Source organism: Cyprinus carpio, chromosome B6 (assembly GCF_018340385.1).
Source record: "Cyprinus carpio isolate SPL01 chromosome B6, ASM1834038v1, whole genome shotgun sequence".
Lineage (NCBI taxonomy): Eukaryota > Metazoa > Chordata > Actinopteri > Cypriniformes > Cyprinidae > Cyprinus > Cyprinus carpio.
The window spans coordinates 12,470,301-12,487,264 of NC_056602.1; the positions used below are offsets into that span (position 1 = coordinate 12,470,301).

Consider the following 16,964-nt stretch of genomic DNA (forward strand, 5'->3'; position numbering starts at 1 on the left):
GCATCTTTACATTTCTTCACTGTTTGGAAAATTTGTGTTTTTTTTTTATTATTGTTAACTTTCTAAACTGCTGAACAGCTCAGTTTAGTTTCATTATTTTACTTCATTCTGTTTGAGAAGCTGGAATTAGTTGTATTAATTTTTTCCTGTTTCACTTGATTTCAGATGTCCATTGTAAAGTTTGGGGATGTAGCGGAGTTCCATTCCCTTATGGTTGTGTCGGACCAGTACATCTACATCTTAGAAATAACCTCACAGTCTGAGTAAGCAACTTGAATTTCTTCAGTTTAATGCAGGCTTTGAAAGAGCAGCTTTCAGCTGGGTATGGGTAGTCCAGAAAAAAGAAACACTGAAACTTTCTGTAATATTGTGGGTTTTATGTGTCAGCAGGGTAAATGTACTTGTGCAGTAATAGAATCCACCCATTCACCATACTTGTTTTTCATATTATATTTAAGCAATATCACATTAATAAGAATGCTGTATTTTCTTATATCAGCAGACTCACCATAGTCATATGTCACTTGCTCAGGAATGAATCCTCTGCAGTAAATTGTGAATGGGACCTTTATTTCTGTGGTGCTTTACACAATACAGTTTGTGTCAAAGCAACTTCAAAAAGATAAAAAGGTAAATCACAGGATCAGTTATGGAAACTCAGCTATGTAGACAGTTAAGATTCTGCTGTAGTTTCATTATTTAGCTCAAGTCAGTTCAGTGTTGGCTTAGTTCAGATCAATAACAGGGTGAATTTAATCAATCAGATATTTATTAGCAGTTTTACAAAAAGCAGCAATGTCGTTATTCAGCTTGAATCAGTTCAGTGTTGATTGAATTTAGTTCAATACCAGTGTTGATGTTGCAAGATATGACTCCGCTGTAAAGCATCTCTACAGAAGACGGTAGAGCCATCCTCAAGCATCATAATAGTCCACAAGTAATCGACATGTCTACAGTCCATCAATTAACTTCTTGTAAAGTGAGAAGCTGTGTATTTGTAATAAATTCATCAAAAGACATTTTTAACCTCAAACTATTACTCCGAATTAGATAGTCCTCTGGCAAAAATAGTCCTCTTTCCATAATATTGCTTTCTTTAGTGAAGAAGTCCGCTGCATCAGGAGAGAAATATGCACAGATCAAGCATAATTTACAAGTAAAAACAGTTATAATCAAATTAGTTGGTGGAATTTAATCTGAGAGGACAATAGAGGCTGGACATTTTCACTGAAGGATGCGTTATTATGAATTAAGGTCTGGCATTTTGGCCAGAAGCAACAGTTTAAAGTTAAAACACCTTGATAAATTTAATTTAATCTGAGAGGACAATAGAATTTCTGACAGCACCTATACACTGCAGAGGATACATTAGTGAGCAAGTGATGTAAATTTCTCCAAATCTGTTCTGATGAAGAAACAAACTCATCTACATCTTGTGTGCCCTGATGATGGGTACATTTTCAGCAAATGTTTATTTTTGGATGAACAGTTGTTGACCTCCATAAAACTTTAAATGAGGTTGCACATGTCTAAAAGTTGAACACATTGTTTTTAATGAATTTGCACGTACTGTGGCACTCACCAAACTACTAGTTTTTCTTAACATTTCTTATGGACCATACAGACTTCACACCAGGTTAGAATGTATATTGTGTATAGACTTTTCTTTTTCAAGTTTTGTGATTTGACAGCTTAACATCAAGTCAGGTCACCTACATTTGTATAGCACATAATGCAATACACATTTTTTGAAATGTTTTAATAATTGTTCAGAGATCAGTTCTGCTGTAAAGCAGCTCTAACAAAACAATAGTGTCATTGTTCAGCTGAGGTCAGCTTAGTGTTGATTAGTTCCATTCAATAAATGTGTAAAGATCATCAATTGTAAAAGTAGTTCAATTCATCTATAAAACAGCCCTGAAAACAGTGTCATCATCTAGTTCTGTTCAGTTATCATCCAATGGTTTCTGTACAGTCAATAATATTGCTGTCTGTACAGTCAACAGTTCAGTAATATTGCTGAATATTGAGTGAATAAAGTATATGCTTCTTACACTACATCGCCCTTGTAATATTTCAGTTTGCATTGCTGTTTGCGCTGCTGTTTTTTTAATACAGCCAATTTCATACATACCAACTTGTTCATTCTTGAAGTGAACTTTTGCCTGCATGGTAATAGATTCAGTTTTGAAAGCAAATACAGAATGATGTCTGGCGTTCAATACTGCGTGTGCATTGTCACACCCTCAACATGATGCTACATGGAGCTTTTTGTCCAGTGTGTTACCGGCTTAACAATTCTAGTTAAAGTTTAACCGTGAGTGATTATAGCTTTAAGCCATCTCCACTAAATCTCATTGATTATACACATCCTGAATTGAATGTTTTTAACAGAAACGATTGAAATGGCTAGCTTTACTAATGATTTAAAAGCATATCACTTTCCATTTCTCTTAACTTTCTTTTCATGTGTTTTACATTTCCTCACACTGTCTCTCATTTCTGTTGCAGAGGGCAACCCTCAGACTGGCTGCGGAAAAGAGAAAGCCATCGGTTGTGTGAACTCAGCTATCTGGAGGTGGGTCTGGGCTCTCAGAGTATCCACCTAGAGTTTGATGAGGGTGGAGCAGCGTACACACTACTAGTGCGCAACAGTGCCCGCTGCAAAAGGTTCTTCAGCAAGCTTACAGGCAAGACTTCCTTTTGCATGCTATGTGGTTTAGAAAATTTTTAGAAGGAAATGAGAAATAGCACTTAGTAGACTTGCTAAGAAACTGCACTAAAATGTATGTGAACAATGGCTGGTTTAATACACTCTAAAAAAATGCTGGGTTGGTTTTAATATTTTTACCCAGCTGCTGGGTAAATTTATGCACTCTAAAAATTTATTTGTTTAAATACATTTTTGGTATATTTTAGTATTTATTGTGGTGTTGGTTTTTTTTTTTTTTTTTATTTTTTTTAAGGACGAGATGTCAGTCAGTCAGATGTGTCAGCAGCGGTCATTTCGCATGATGGAAAAACCTTTTGCCTTGCATAACATAAATCATTTTATTTGATATAATAATGAATATAATTTAATTTAATGTTAAAATATGTTATTAAATATCAGTACTGCTTGTTTATGGGCAGGTTATCAGTCATGGCATCTTTCAGCTATGAGTAAAATGCGAGGCGGTGGTCTGAGGTTCGCAGTTCCACCTGCGAACAGCAGCCCATCACCGGCTCCGATTTCAGCAACACACCGACACGAGAATTAGCACTATTTCAGTGAAAAGGGATTAGAGAGAACGATTGAACACACTTAAATTAAAATGCTTCTTTTAAATGTTATGTTTTTATTTCTATAATGCTTGTTAAACAAGTTTAAATTATATGATTGAAGATATGTGATTTTTATATATTCGATGTTTACAGGTCAGGGTCAGCCGATGGCCGATATGTGCTGCCGATTTTTAGGGCCGATATCTTGGAGTTTTCCCCTTGATTTGCATGCTAAAATGTCACACTAATAATAAGTGGATGCACAACATTTCTAAACTTATCATCATTTATTGAGCACTGACTTGAACCATCTCTGGAATCTTAATTTTGTGCACTGCACGGTATTACAAATAAAAAAAAAAAATATCTAAAGTTAACCAAACAAATCAATAAACTGACCAAGTATTAAATATATAAAACAGGTTATATATATATGTCAATCATTTACATAAAAGTTTTAGAGCTTTTATCAAGCAGAGTTTGTTGGAACATAAATGTAAACTTAAATATACATTTAAATAAAAGAAATAAAATTTTATAAATAAAAATCAATTAAACTGAAAAATATTAAAAAATAATATATATAAAAAATAAATAATAGTAGTGCTGCAAACACACTAGCAACCAGCAACATTTGTGTTTGGTATAAATGACACAGAACATCTAAAGTGCATTCTTACTTCAAACTTACATCGCAGTCTGTTCATTATTAAGATTAAGTACAGTCAACCAAACATATAAAAGGTTACACTGGTCAGTTTAAATAGACCGTAATATACCGGTCCACTCTGCTGTTATGCCAAGGAACGTTTTTGCTCATGTGAAGAGGATGATCTTTTCCGTCTAGTTTACATTAAAAAAATTTAAAATATTATAGTTTAACATTCAGATACATTGCGAATATGGAAACGTTTGGATATGTGCAGAACGAGACGTGAGCAACAACCTCCAAACACATCTAGCCAAACCCGCGCTCGCTCGTCCTCGTCTGCACGCACACACCCACTGTCACGATTTAATGCACTGTAAATGCCGAATTTTTTAAAACAAAAAGGGCCTACCGGAATGCAAAAATTCAAAATCGAACATTTTGCAGAACAGGATCAAATAAAGTACTGGTCATTAATACTCGCATAAAACGTTTAATGTGAAAAAAGCAGTTCACTGACTGCGCAGTACAGCCACAAGTGCCACAGTTACGTTTGGGATCATGTTATTTTTAATACTATAGTACAACAACGAGCACCACAAAACCATTTAAAGAGGTGCATTCAGCGGTCTCCTTGACGGGAAACAGTCAACAAAGTAAAATGATCTCAAATGTACAGCGCGCTCCCTTCATTTTATCAAATGATCATAATCACATATTCATTTTACAGTCCGGCTACTAGCATTTTAATCAGACTAAAAACCCCTTTAATTCGGGTGAGAAAGCTTTTTTTCCGAGTGGCTTTTGCACATAATAATACCACTGCAGACGCATTTTGCAGCATTAAGCCTATTCATTGATTGTTAATTTAAACGACGATCGATCATGGAAATGAACAAATATTGACATCCCTAAATGCAAATGAGTTGGATGGAAACCTGGCTATTGTCTGCATCAAACCATGCTTCCGAACAAATGTCATTCACCGTTCTGGGCTGCTCCAGGACAGCTGTCTCTCCGAGCACGGTGCTGTCTGTGAGCGGGGCGGAGTAACGGAGCCCTCAATCACACTGCAGTGTTTGTGAGAACTGCCACCTACTGTTGTTGAATCTTCCAAAAGTTTCAGCTTGGGGTCCTTCACATGCGGCAGCAGCACTTTCCACCGCAGCAATAACACGGGGCTGCCTGCCGACGTGCCTGAATTTAAATCGGCGCTACTAAGCATGGATATCGGCCGATGCCGATATATTAAAAAATGACAAATATCGGCCCGATATATCGCCCGACCGATATATCGGTCGACCTCTAGTTTAAATGTATGTAATATTTTAAATTATGCTGTATTCACCCAAAAAAATTCAATTTTCTTGCTTATTAATCAGTGTTAATCTTTTAATTATTGCTGTTGCTTCAAGTAATTCCGTGTGTGATTTTTAATTTCCAGCCTATTTTAAGCCAGCAATATAGTAATTTTTAAACAATGGTTGACTTAAATAAAACAAACCAGCATGTTGGGCAAAAACATTTAACCCAACCAGCTGGGCCAAAATAACCCAGCATGTGTTCTTTCCAATATTTACCCAGCGCTGGGTTGCCAAATAACCCAGCATTTTTTAGAGTGCAGGTCTGCAGTTGGTTAGCAGCTCATCATGACAAATCTTTTTTTGTTGTTGTTGTTGTTTTTTATTTTTTTATTTTTGTCAAAGTGAACCAATATATTTGCTTCTTGGATGAAATTCTTTACATTATTTTTGCTCTCCTTGGATGAAGTCATCCTTTGTGGTGGTGATGGTGGTGGTTTGTATTAAAGCCAACTCCTATATCCTATATATATTTGTGGTCAAGAGACTGTATAGGAAACATTGTAAGGTAACTTGGATTTACAGTTTACTGCATAAACACAATCTTATGGATGCAAAATGCTGTACACATTTATTAAATATTGTTAATTCAATGTTTAAAACAACTCTTGAAATCCATATCGCTGTTATCTTTATAGAGGAACAGACAGGGTATGAACTATCACTGACAAAACACCAGTGCACCCAGCTTAAAAAGGAGACTTGTAGAAACAATAACCTTCTGGCACAGCCACTGTGATCGTAGAAACTGAGAGATATCTGACGCTCTTACACACTGCAGGAACTAGTTGCAACCAGACACAACACCACCTTTGGGTATATTTACCTGTCCATCTCAGTGTTCTTGTAATGGGTATTAATTTTCACTACATATTGTGGCAAAACAGATGATCCTGTCAAAAAAAAAAGGGTGTTACAAACACCACAATACAGAAGGGGCAAAACTAAATTTTGACCTCATTACAAAAATAGGTCTGCACATTGTCTCACCTGAACAATGAAACTGAACATTTTTTTTTTCTCACAGCAAACCATTTGATTGTTTCATTTTTGTGGTTATCAGTACACCTGCAGAAACAAAAAGAATAAAGTGTTAATGATTGTACTAGAAAGGATATTTATGTGCCTCCGTTCTGCATTAAGACATTATGATGTTTTACTCAAAAATTTTCGATTCTTTGATTTAGATTATTTGCGTTATGTTGTGTTTGTTCTTCAAAAGCGTCAAATTAGTTCATAACCAAAATGTTTAAAAGGTGAAAGAGGATGAGCTTAATGCTAAGATGAGTAGATGAGCACAGTTGAGCAAGTTATATTTTTGAGTAAAGTTATATTTTTGTTGTTGTCCATCATTGCTTTTGAATGACATTTTGAAGTTGTCTGCATAGTTTGAGTTAATTTATATTTTTGTTGTTGTCCATCATTGCTTTTGAATGACATTTTGAAGTTGTCTGCATACAGATGGGGGGGGGGGGGGGAGGGTTGATTTTATTAATGTTCTGGCCCACATATTCATATAGCAGTATATATATATATATATATATATATATATATATATATATATATATATATATATATATATATATATATATATATATATATATATATATATATATATATATATATATATATTAGATGTGTGAGAATGCAGTTCTTTGTCTTTGTAGTGTTTTGTCTTTTAAAACTAGTAACAGAAGCTGCACATTGTCTTTTATTCATGACTCATTAATGTTGACATTCTTTAAAAAACTTAAGCCAAACATACAAGACTGAAGATCGCTGTCCTCTGTGTGTGTTCAGTCACTTGTCTAGGTGTGTCAGTTGCACAATCTGAAAAAATCCCAGAATACATTTTCTCACAAACTCATGCATGTGTATGTTCATTTTTGACAACAAGCCATCAAACAGACACGCATCATGTTCCCTTTCATTCTGTAATATTTGCGGTGCCTCAATAGTTGACACTATGTGAACTCCACCCAGGAGAGATGATTTCCACAGCACGTACAGTATTCACACCAATTAATTGGCAAATGGAGCTCTACAGTAGCACTTATGCAACTCGACACATATAACCAAAACCTAGAACCATTTTATTTAGATTTTCTATTTGTTGATCTTTTGTTATTCGGTGAATATATGAGATGAATAGGAGATTTTTTTTTTGATTTTGCCAGTTTGTTTTCAGTTTAACAGTACTCTGTCATTTTTTTTTTCTGAAAACCTTTTTTTTTTTCTGCATTGCTTTTCAGCATTGGTTCCCCTGCTGCTGTTTGTTCAGCTAAATTTAGCATTTTACCTTGAGTTGTGAATGTGAGTTTGCAGTCTGTATTGAATATGATTTATTAAAAAGATTCTACACCAAAACATAATGGTAAAAAAAAAAAAAAAATCTATATTGATATTTCTATTGTGACACCCTTTGCAGGCTGAACTCAAAACAACATACAGTTAAACCAGTGTAGTCTGTTATAGGGAAAAGGACTCCTGTGAACCAGTTCTTTTCATAAATAGGTCAAGAAGACAAGTTACCAGTTTAAATCAGTCTGATGAATGCTTCACTGAACTGAATCCATCAGAGAATCTAATAAATTAACATCTGGTTAATTTAATCACTGATTCTTATAAACTGCAAGTACTTTAATCTAAGTGATGTCCTTATCAAAATGTGCCAATACCATTACTGGTTAAAAAAAACACGGCAGGTATCTACACCCAGTTTGACTCAGAAACACTTACAGCTTAGTCTGCATTTTAAAATTGAGCATGTCAATTTAGTTCTAAGATTGATCACATTTACACCGATTCCCACCCATTATATCAATCAGTGTGATTCAAGTTGGACAGTGCTGAGACAAGTTTATTTGCCCTGTTATTGTGTCCAGAAAGACAGTCATGTGGGGGGAAAAAAATCCAGAGACAATCAAATCAAATCACCTTTAGTTATATAGTGCTTTATACATTTTGTCAAAGTAGTTTTACATTGTTAAACCGTACAAAGTTAAGCTGATAAGACGAGAGGACAGTAGTAGATTTTTCAGTTAAAGTCAGTTAATTGTTGATTCAATGATGTCATCATCCAGCTCAGTTCAGTTTTCTTCAAATAGTGTCTGTGCAATCAAGTCAACAATATTGCCAGAAATTGTGTCCCCAACTAAGCAAGACAAAGGCGACAATGGCAAGGAACCGAAACTCCATCAGTGATAAAAACGGAGGAAAAAACCTTGGGAGAAATGAGGCTCAGTCGGGGGACCAGTTCTTCTCTGGCCAGATGAAACCAGCATGGTGTGTTTAATTCCAGACTGCAACACAAGTCAGATTGAGCAGAGGATTTATCAGTTTGCCGTGGTATTGTGCTGATGACTGTCTATGCAACAATGTATTTGCTGGGGATCTGTCTTTAGAGCTCATCTAGTTGACACGGTCTCCGCTGTCATTCAGGGCTGTAGAGGTCATCTCTCAGGTGCTGATCCACCATCTGGACTGGATACAGACTGGATCTAGGTGACTGCAGTGACCATCTGATCTGGATATGAACTAGATCTGGGTGGCTATGGTGACCTCAGAATATGAATTAAAACAGACAAATATTAGTGTAGATGCCATTCTTCTTACAATGTAACAAGTCCATCTGGTATTATGGGAAGTGTTCTCGGTTCCAGTTGACCTAATTAATGCAGCTCAATAATCCTTTAACGGATTTGAATTATTGAAATTTGACAGTGTGTTATGTGTAACCCAGCTTAAAGAGATGGGTCTTTAATCTAGATTTAAACTGACAGAGTGTGTCTCCCGAATAACGCTAGGTAGATTGTTCCTGAGTTTGGGTGCTAAATAGAAAAAGATCTGCTGCCCACAATTGATTTTGATATTCTAGGTATTATCAAATGGCCAGTTTTGAGATCGCAGCAGTTGTGAAAGACTATTATGCGATAAGAGCTCACTCAAGTACTGAGGAGCTAAACCATTCATGAATTAGCAAGATTTTAAAATGTATACAATGTTTAATAGGGAGCCAGTGCAGTGTTGACAGAACTGGGCTAATATGGTCATACTTTCTGGTTCGAGCAAGAACTCTAGCTGCAGCATTTTAGTCCAGTTGGAGGTTGTTTAATAACCGCACAGAGCAAACACCCAATAAAGCATTACAATAATCTAACCTTGACATCATGAACACATGAATTAACATTTCTGGATTTGACATTGAGAGAATAGGTCATAATTCAGAGAGATTTTTAAATGTGGTTTTACAAATGCTAGAAAATTGATTTTTAAAGAAAAGATTGCTATTACACCTTGGTTCCTAACTGATGATGGAGAGTTGACAGCACAGCCATGAAGTGTTAGACAGTGTTCTTGATTATTACATGCAGAGGTTTTTGGTCCAATAATTAACACCTCTGTTTTTTTTTCCAGAATTTAGCTGTTGGAAATTACTAGTCATCAAGCTTTTATACAGTATCAGCCATGCATTCCATTAGTTTTGTAAATTGGTACATTTCATCTGGCTATGAAGAAATATAGAGCTGAATATCATCAGCATAACAGTGAAAGCTAACACCATGTTTCCTGATGATATCTCCCAATGGTAACATGTAAACCATGAAAAGCAACAGTCCTAGTACTGAGCTTTGTGGTACTCCATATTGCACTTGAGAACGATGTGATACCTCTTCATTCACTGCTATGAATTGATTACGGTCAGATAAGTATGATTTGAACCATGCCAATGCAATTCCACTAATGCCAACATAATTTTCTTGTCTATTTCAAAATAATGTTGTGATCAATAGTGTCAAATGCAGCACTAAAATCCAGTAGCACTGATAGGCAGATACAACCATCAGATGATAAGAGCAGGTCATTTGTAACTCTGTCTCAGCACTATGTTACGGTCTAAATCCTGACTGGATATCCTCACAGATACTTTTTTTCTAAGAAAGAACATAGTTGTGAGGAGACTGCCTATACTCTTAAATTGGTCTGTAATTAACTAATTCTCCAGGATCTTTTTTTTTAAATAAGAGGCTTAATAACAGCCAGTTTGAAAGCTTTTGAGACATATCCTAATGACAATGATGAATATTCAGAAGATACACAAGAGGATCTAGGACTTCTGGAAGCACATCTTTTAGTAGCGAAGATGGTATAGGGTCTAAAACACGTTGTTGGTTTAGATAATGTAACAAGTTTATAATCTTCTCCCTGTCTTATAGCAGAGAATGAGGGGAATTGTTCCTTAGGGAATCAATAGTGCACTGTCTGATGCCATACTGAAGCTGACGGCTACATTATACGGCTGTATAAATTTGTAGAAAACTTATTGACTGCTTCTGTAAATATTGCACAGGCTCACTTACCATAGACGTGACAACACGCAATTTATTTATTATCAGTTACAGAAATGGAGCCATAGACAATAAATTCACATGAAACATACTGATATCAACAGGTGGCCTATTAAAAATATTATGAACGCTCAGTGTGTAGACCTACATTTTGGTTAGAAACATACACCTCTTCATTTTTTAAAAAAAAATTCCTCTACTCATGTACAAATAATGACTTAAACATGATATTCTCACTAAACAATTAGCTAAAATAGAACAAATATATATATATATATATATATATATATATATATGCTTCAGATATGCAGTTACAAAAAACAGACACAAGACACAAGTTACAAACAGACACAAGACGGGTCCACAACCTTAAACACAAATTTTTTTTATAAAACTATTATGATTACTAAGTATACTATTATGTATACTAAGCTTTAAATTATGACTGGCTGGAAATGCATGATTTTTTTTTTTTTTTTTTTTATTCAGCTCTATGTAAATGATGACTTAAAACATTTTGACATTCTTACTTGACGATTATTTAAAATCCAACGAATAATACACATCTTCAGTTACAAAAGCTGAGCTTCTCACTGGAAATTAAGATAAAGCTTATCGATAGCTTCATTAAGAAATATTACAGACACACACTAAGCTATAACTTGGTTCAAATTATTGGTGCATATCTGGCGTTTTTCCATGGATGCTCGGCGCCTGTGTTTTATGTTACACCAAGTTTTTGAGCTATTGGATATGCTGTGGAATTGAGACAAATCTGGAATATTATTTACAAAGCAGACTTTTGTTATAGAATTGACGGTTCTACCATATTTGTAACAAGGAGTTGAGTTTGCAGCTTTATCTATATGAAGTACAGTATATGCAAGAATAGATAATGATTTGAGATATCATCTCTCTGCTGAAGAATTTCAATGCCGATGACATCCATTCCATGTGATAGTATTCAATCTAAAATATGATTATGGCAATAAGTAGGTCCTGACATGCGCTGTCTAACCCCAGTAGAGTTTAGAATGTCTATACAGTGCGGAAAATATTTATTTGATCCCCTGCTGATTTTGTAAGTTTGCCAACTTACAAAGAAATGAAGGGTCTGTAATTTTTATGGTAGGTTTATTTTAATGTGTAGAGACAGAATACCAACCAAAAAATCCAGAAAAAAAACACATTATATAAAGGCTAGAAATTTCAGTGAGTAGAACAAGTATTTGATCCCCAAGCAAAACATGACTTAGTACTTGGTGCAGAAACCCTTTTTGTCAAGGGCAGAGGTAAGACATTGTTTGTAGTTGGTCACAAGGTTTGCACACATCTCAGGAGGGATTTTGATCCACTCCTCTTTACAGATCCTCTCTAAATCCTTAAGGCTACTTGGCTGTTGTTTGGCAACTCAAAGTTCCAGCTCCCTCCATAGATTTTCTATAGGATTGAGGTCTGGAGACTGGCTAGGCCACTCCGTTATTGTGCTGCTTCTAGACCCACTCCTTTGTTGTGTTGGCAGTATGTTTCGGATCATTGTCATGCTGGAAGATCCATCCATGACCAATCTTCAGTGTTCTGGCTGAGGGAAGGAGGTTCTTGTCCAAGATTTTACAGTACATGTCCCTGTCCATTTGCTCCTCAATGCGGTGAAGTTGTCCTGTACCCTTAGCAGAAAAACAGCCCCAAAGCATAATGTTTCCACCTGCGTGCTTGACTGTAGGGATGGTGTTCTTGTGGTCATAGTCAGCATTTCCTCTCCCTCCAAACATGGCGAGTTGAGTTGATGCCAAAGAGCTCAATTTTGGTCTCATCTGACCGCAGCACTTTCTCCCAAGCTTTCTCTGAATCATTTAGATGTTCTTTGGCAAACTTTAAACGGGCCTGTACATGTGCCTTCTTGAGCAGGGGGACTTGGCGGGTGCTAAATGATTTCAGTCCATTACCGCCTAGTGTTACCAATGTTTTGCTTTGTGACTGTGGTCCCAACTGCCTTAAGATCACTAACAAGCTCCTCCTGTGTAGTTCAGGGCTGATCCCTTACCTTTCTCACGATCATCCTTACCCCGTGAGGCAAGATCTTGCACTGAGCTCCAGACCAATGCCGATTGATGGTTGTTTTGTATTTCTTCCATTTCCGAATAATCGCACAAACAGTCAAGCCTTGTGCAGATCTACAATCTTGTCTCTGACATCCTTTAACAGCTCTTTGGTGTTGCCCATGGTGGTGTGAGAGGTTGGAATGGAAGATACAGATTGTGTGGACAGGTGTCTTATACACCTAACGAGCTGTCATTAGGAGTAACTTCTTAAAGTGGCAGGACTTATCTGTGTTCCACATGGGCACATAACCAATCTCTGGGAGCCAGAATTCTTGCTGGTTGGTAGGAGATCAAATACTTATTTCACTCACTGAAATGCAAATCTATTTCTAACCTTTATATAATGTGTTTTTGCAGACCCTTAATTTCTTTGTAAGTGGGCAAACTTACAAAATCAGCAGGAGATCAAATAAGTATTTCCCCACTGTAAATGCTGATCCCAATGCATCTTTTTATTATCAACATGGATATTAATATAACTATCTAAAGTCAGCACTAACTCTAACATTGATAGAAAATCAGCAATTTTTTGATAAAGTTTATATGTTGCCCTGGCGGCTTGTATACAATAGCTAGCACAAACATCAGTAGGGATTTATCATTACCACTCATTACAATAGATAATGTTATTAAAGCACCCTTACTTGAAACAAATTATACTTGAAACCAGACCTTTTAGAAATACTGAAAATATAGCTATAAATTGTAGCAACACCTCCCTCTTTACCTTTTGAACATGGTTCAAGTCACAGTGAGTAACTTGAAGTGGAGTGACGTGTAGTGACGTGGTCGCTCATACTCGGAATTTGCACTCTGCATGTTAAAGTGCACAGACAGCAGTGAACACACACCCTTCCTGAGCAGTGGGCAGCCATTATTTTTTTATTTATTTATGTATGCATGTATCTATGTTTGTTTGTTTTGCTGTAGTGCCCAGGGAGCAGTTGGGGGTTTGATGCTTTGTCCAAGGGCCTCACCTCAGTCATGGTATTGAAGGTGGAAGAGAGTGTGTACAGCCACACCCCCACCTACAGTCCCTACTGGTACTGAGACTCAAACCCGTGACCTTTGGGTTACAAGTCCAACTTACTCACAGGTCGGAGGGCTGTGGCCCTACAGGAACTGAGTTTGACACCCCTGCTCTAACCATTAAGGGGGCAGTCTGTTTCCTGACAGACTGTTTGAACTCGAACGGAAAATTTGCATGTTGAAAATGTGCATTGTGACGCAAGCTAATCAGCCAAGAACTGTATCAGAAATTTTTTTTTTATTGCTTTGATGTTTTTTATTCACACAGTGATGCAAAAAAAAAAACATCCCGCGAGTAAACTAGAGTGAGTAACATGATGCAAATATTCGCTTTGCGTTTGGTGTACTCACCATTAGATATCTAGCTACTGAGTGATGACAGTCTACCATGTATCTCATCACCACGGTAAACAGTGAGGAGGACCAGAGCATATTACAGTATCTCAAGTTTACACATCTCTTTAATGTTATTTTTAGTGATCTCTGACTGGCAAAGTCGAACATCATTAGTGCCGATGTGAATAACAATCTTACTGAATTTAGCATTAGCCATCATTATAAAATCTGCCAAGATACAGTACTAGGTGCTCAGGTTCCCGGTAAACATTGGACTATGGTGGCTGGTGTCTCTATTTTCACATTCCGTACAATAGAATCTCCAATAACTAGGGCACAATTATCAGGTTTCTCAGTGAGTGCATCACTGAGTAGGGAGTTTGTCACTGAGTTTGTCCTGCGACTATCACGGTCACCCAATCACCCTGATGTGGGGGCTCTGCAACCAAAACCTAATTATGTATGGAACTCGCTAAGCTAGTCACATCCAAAGCCATATCTAAGGCCCTCACATTCTTACTTTACTGTTTAAATTTTGGATGTTTGTCTCTATAGTTCTGAAATCTCCGTCAGCCTAACTATTTCCCTGCATTTATCACATGTGAATCCCTCACTGCTGACAAAGAAGGCTGCACTATACTGTACATGTGGCAATCCATGAGCCAACCTTTGGACACAGCAGTGATTTTAAATTCATTTAATGTAGAAAAGCTACAGTCGTCTGTCACTGGTTTCTTTAGTTTAAATTAAATAAGTGTTACCTGAAGGAGGACTTTTATGAGGTTTAAGATTAGGAAAAAACTTCCATCTGGTTTACTGGGCAATTTACATTCCAGGATTTAAACATATTGGCTGACATTCCTGCCTTCTCTCTACTACCTGGGGCATCATGCAGTTAATAGGTAGTCAACCATCCCAGCAACCGTCAAACACTATTTCCATGAGTGCTTCCACCATTATTTTGTGAAATCCACTGTAAAGCACCCAACAAAGTAAATTGTATCAGTTTACACAATGTATGAGTTTATAAATCTATTTAGAAATAAAAACTATAAGAAAAAACAAAAGGAGATTCAAAGGAAAATACATAACATAGGGACTACATTAGAAGTCATAAGACTTAGCATAAGAAGCCAAACTAATTTTCTAATTAATCACGATTAATCACACCTAATATTAAAATTTATAATCGTAAGCATTTTCACATTAAATCAGCAAATTAATGTGGAAACAATTTCAGCCAATTTTTTTTTATTATCAAAATGTTGATGCTTAGTCCTATAATTTCTGCTTGCAGCTTTATTTGGTTTGCTGAAACATTCTGTTTTGGTTTTAATTTTTTTCTTAAAGGGTTTAAATGTTTAATTATACTAATTTATTTAATTAAAGGCATGGTACAGTCAATAATGTTCAAAAAGCAATTATGTGAACAGAATTATGTGTACTGTACATAATGTGTAAAGCTCTTTTTAGAGCTTTTTAGATTTAGAGTTTGTGAAGAAATTGTGTAGATATTCTTCCTGACTTCAGCACTATGTATTCATGCAGAAATTGCAAGGGAATTGGCCCCAAAGTCTGAAAGCAAGCTGAAGGGAATCTCCACCACCCGGCTCAACCCACAGCACCATCTCTGGTAAGCAGGGAAAATAAGCATGCATTTTTTTTCCTCTCCAACACTGTCTGTCTTTATCTCTGCCACAGGCTTTTCATTTTTCTGCCTGCCTATCCTACCCAAAACATAATGCATAAAATGTGTGTTAATAGAATTAAAGAATACTCTCATTTGCACATTTAAAATATGTTAAGAAATTTCTTATAGGATAATATGTATTTTTTAACTATGTCTGTTCTATAGGCATCTGGTCTGTGAGGATGCCCTGCCATGTGAAGAAGACGACAGCCATCCTCCTTTCCGTTACCTTTTAGCATTCCTTAACCAAGGTGAGTGTCTATGTTCTCCAGGATGAAGATAGGCAAGAAATGATATGGTGACTACAGCATGTGATGACTTGCCTATGATGGGAAAGAGCTACAAATGGTTAGCGTAGCAGAACATGTAGTGGTAGACTGATTTATATCTTATAAATTACAGAATTAGACATTATTACACTAAATAAAGATTAAGATGGGTGTGATGTTCACCTCAAGGGTATTTATGGTCTGATTTTTAGCCCAGTGAATGTCCCATTCATCTCAGTTTAAGCTCAAATGTGACTCACACATGAAAATTACAGTTCTTTAATGATTCATACACACTTCCATCAGATAACTGTGGGAAATAGTTCTGCCCAGGTTAACACTGGGACACAGAGGTGTATATATCAGTGCTTGCTTTTGTTAGTATCCTGCTGTTCCTTGGAACCAAACTTTGATGTCTTGACGGAAGAAGGGAGAGTCACAGAAAACAGATTTATCTGATTCTTCTTGAGAGAGTCATCCAACTGTGAGCGGCTGCTTCAGCTTTCAAGAGTCCCAGTACCCTGCTGTCAGGCTGACTCTCCTCCAGATCTCCCCCCCACCACCACATCGAAAGGGCTCACAGCAGGCTAGACTTGTGGTGTGATAAGCATTCAGCTGGTGAGACCAAACCCAGCCAATCCTACAATGATCTTAAAAAAACAGGAACATCCTGAAACATCACTCATGCCCTTTTTTTTCCCCAAACACAAACTGTTTCATAAAGTCGTTTGTGCTTTCAGTTGTGTGCGCCTGCCAAAATGCTCATTAACATTAACATACACAGAAGATTTTGATGAATAAACACAAAGTACATCTGATATCACAAACGGACATTTTGTTCTCTTTCCTGCAAGATGTTCTTATTTTATCCCTGTGGGTGGTCAGTGAGCGGAAATGTGCTATCATTTGTGCCTGT

The 16,964-nt window shown here is 36.6% G+C and overlaps 1 protein-coding gene across 1 annotated transcript in view; it reads left to right on the forward strand.

Moving 5' to 3' along the window:
• Nucleotides 1-16,964, forward strand: part of LOC109102384 (serine/threonine kinase 11 interacting protein) — a 32,939-nt gene that overhangs the window by 13,931 nt on the left and 2,044 nt on the right. Inside the window, 4 exon segments of the mRNA XM_042725738.1 lie at nucleotides 166-263; nucleotides 2,512-2,690; nucleotides 15,638-15,722; nucleotides 15,945-16,030. Coding sequence (XP_042581672.1) covers nucleotides 166-263; nucleotides 2,512-2,690; nucleotides 15,638-15,722; nucleotides 15,945-16,030 — 448 coding nt within the window.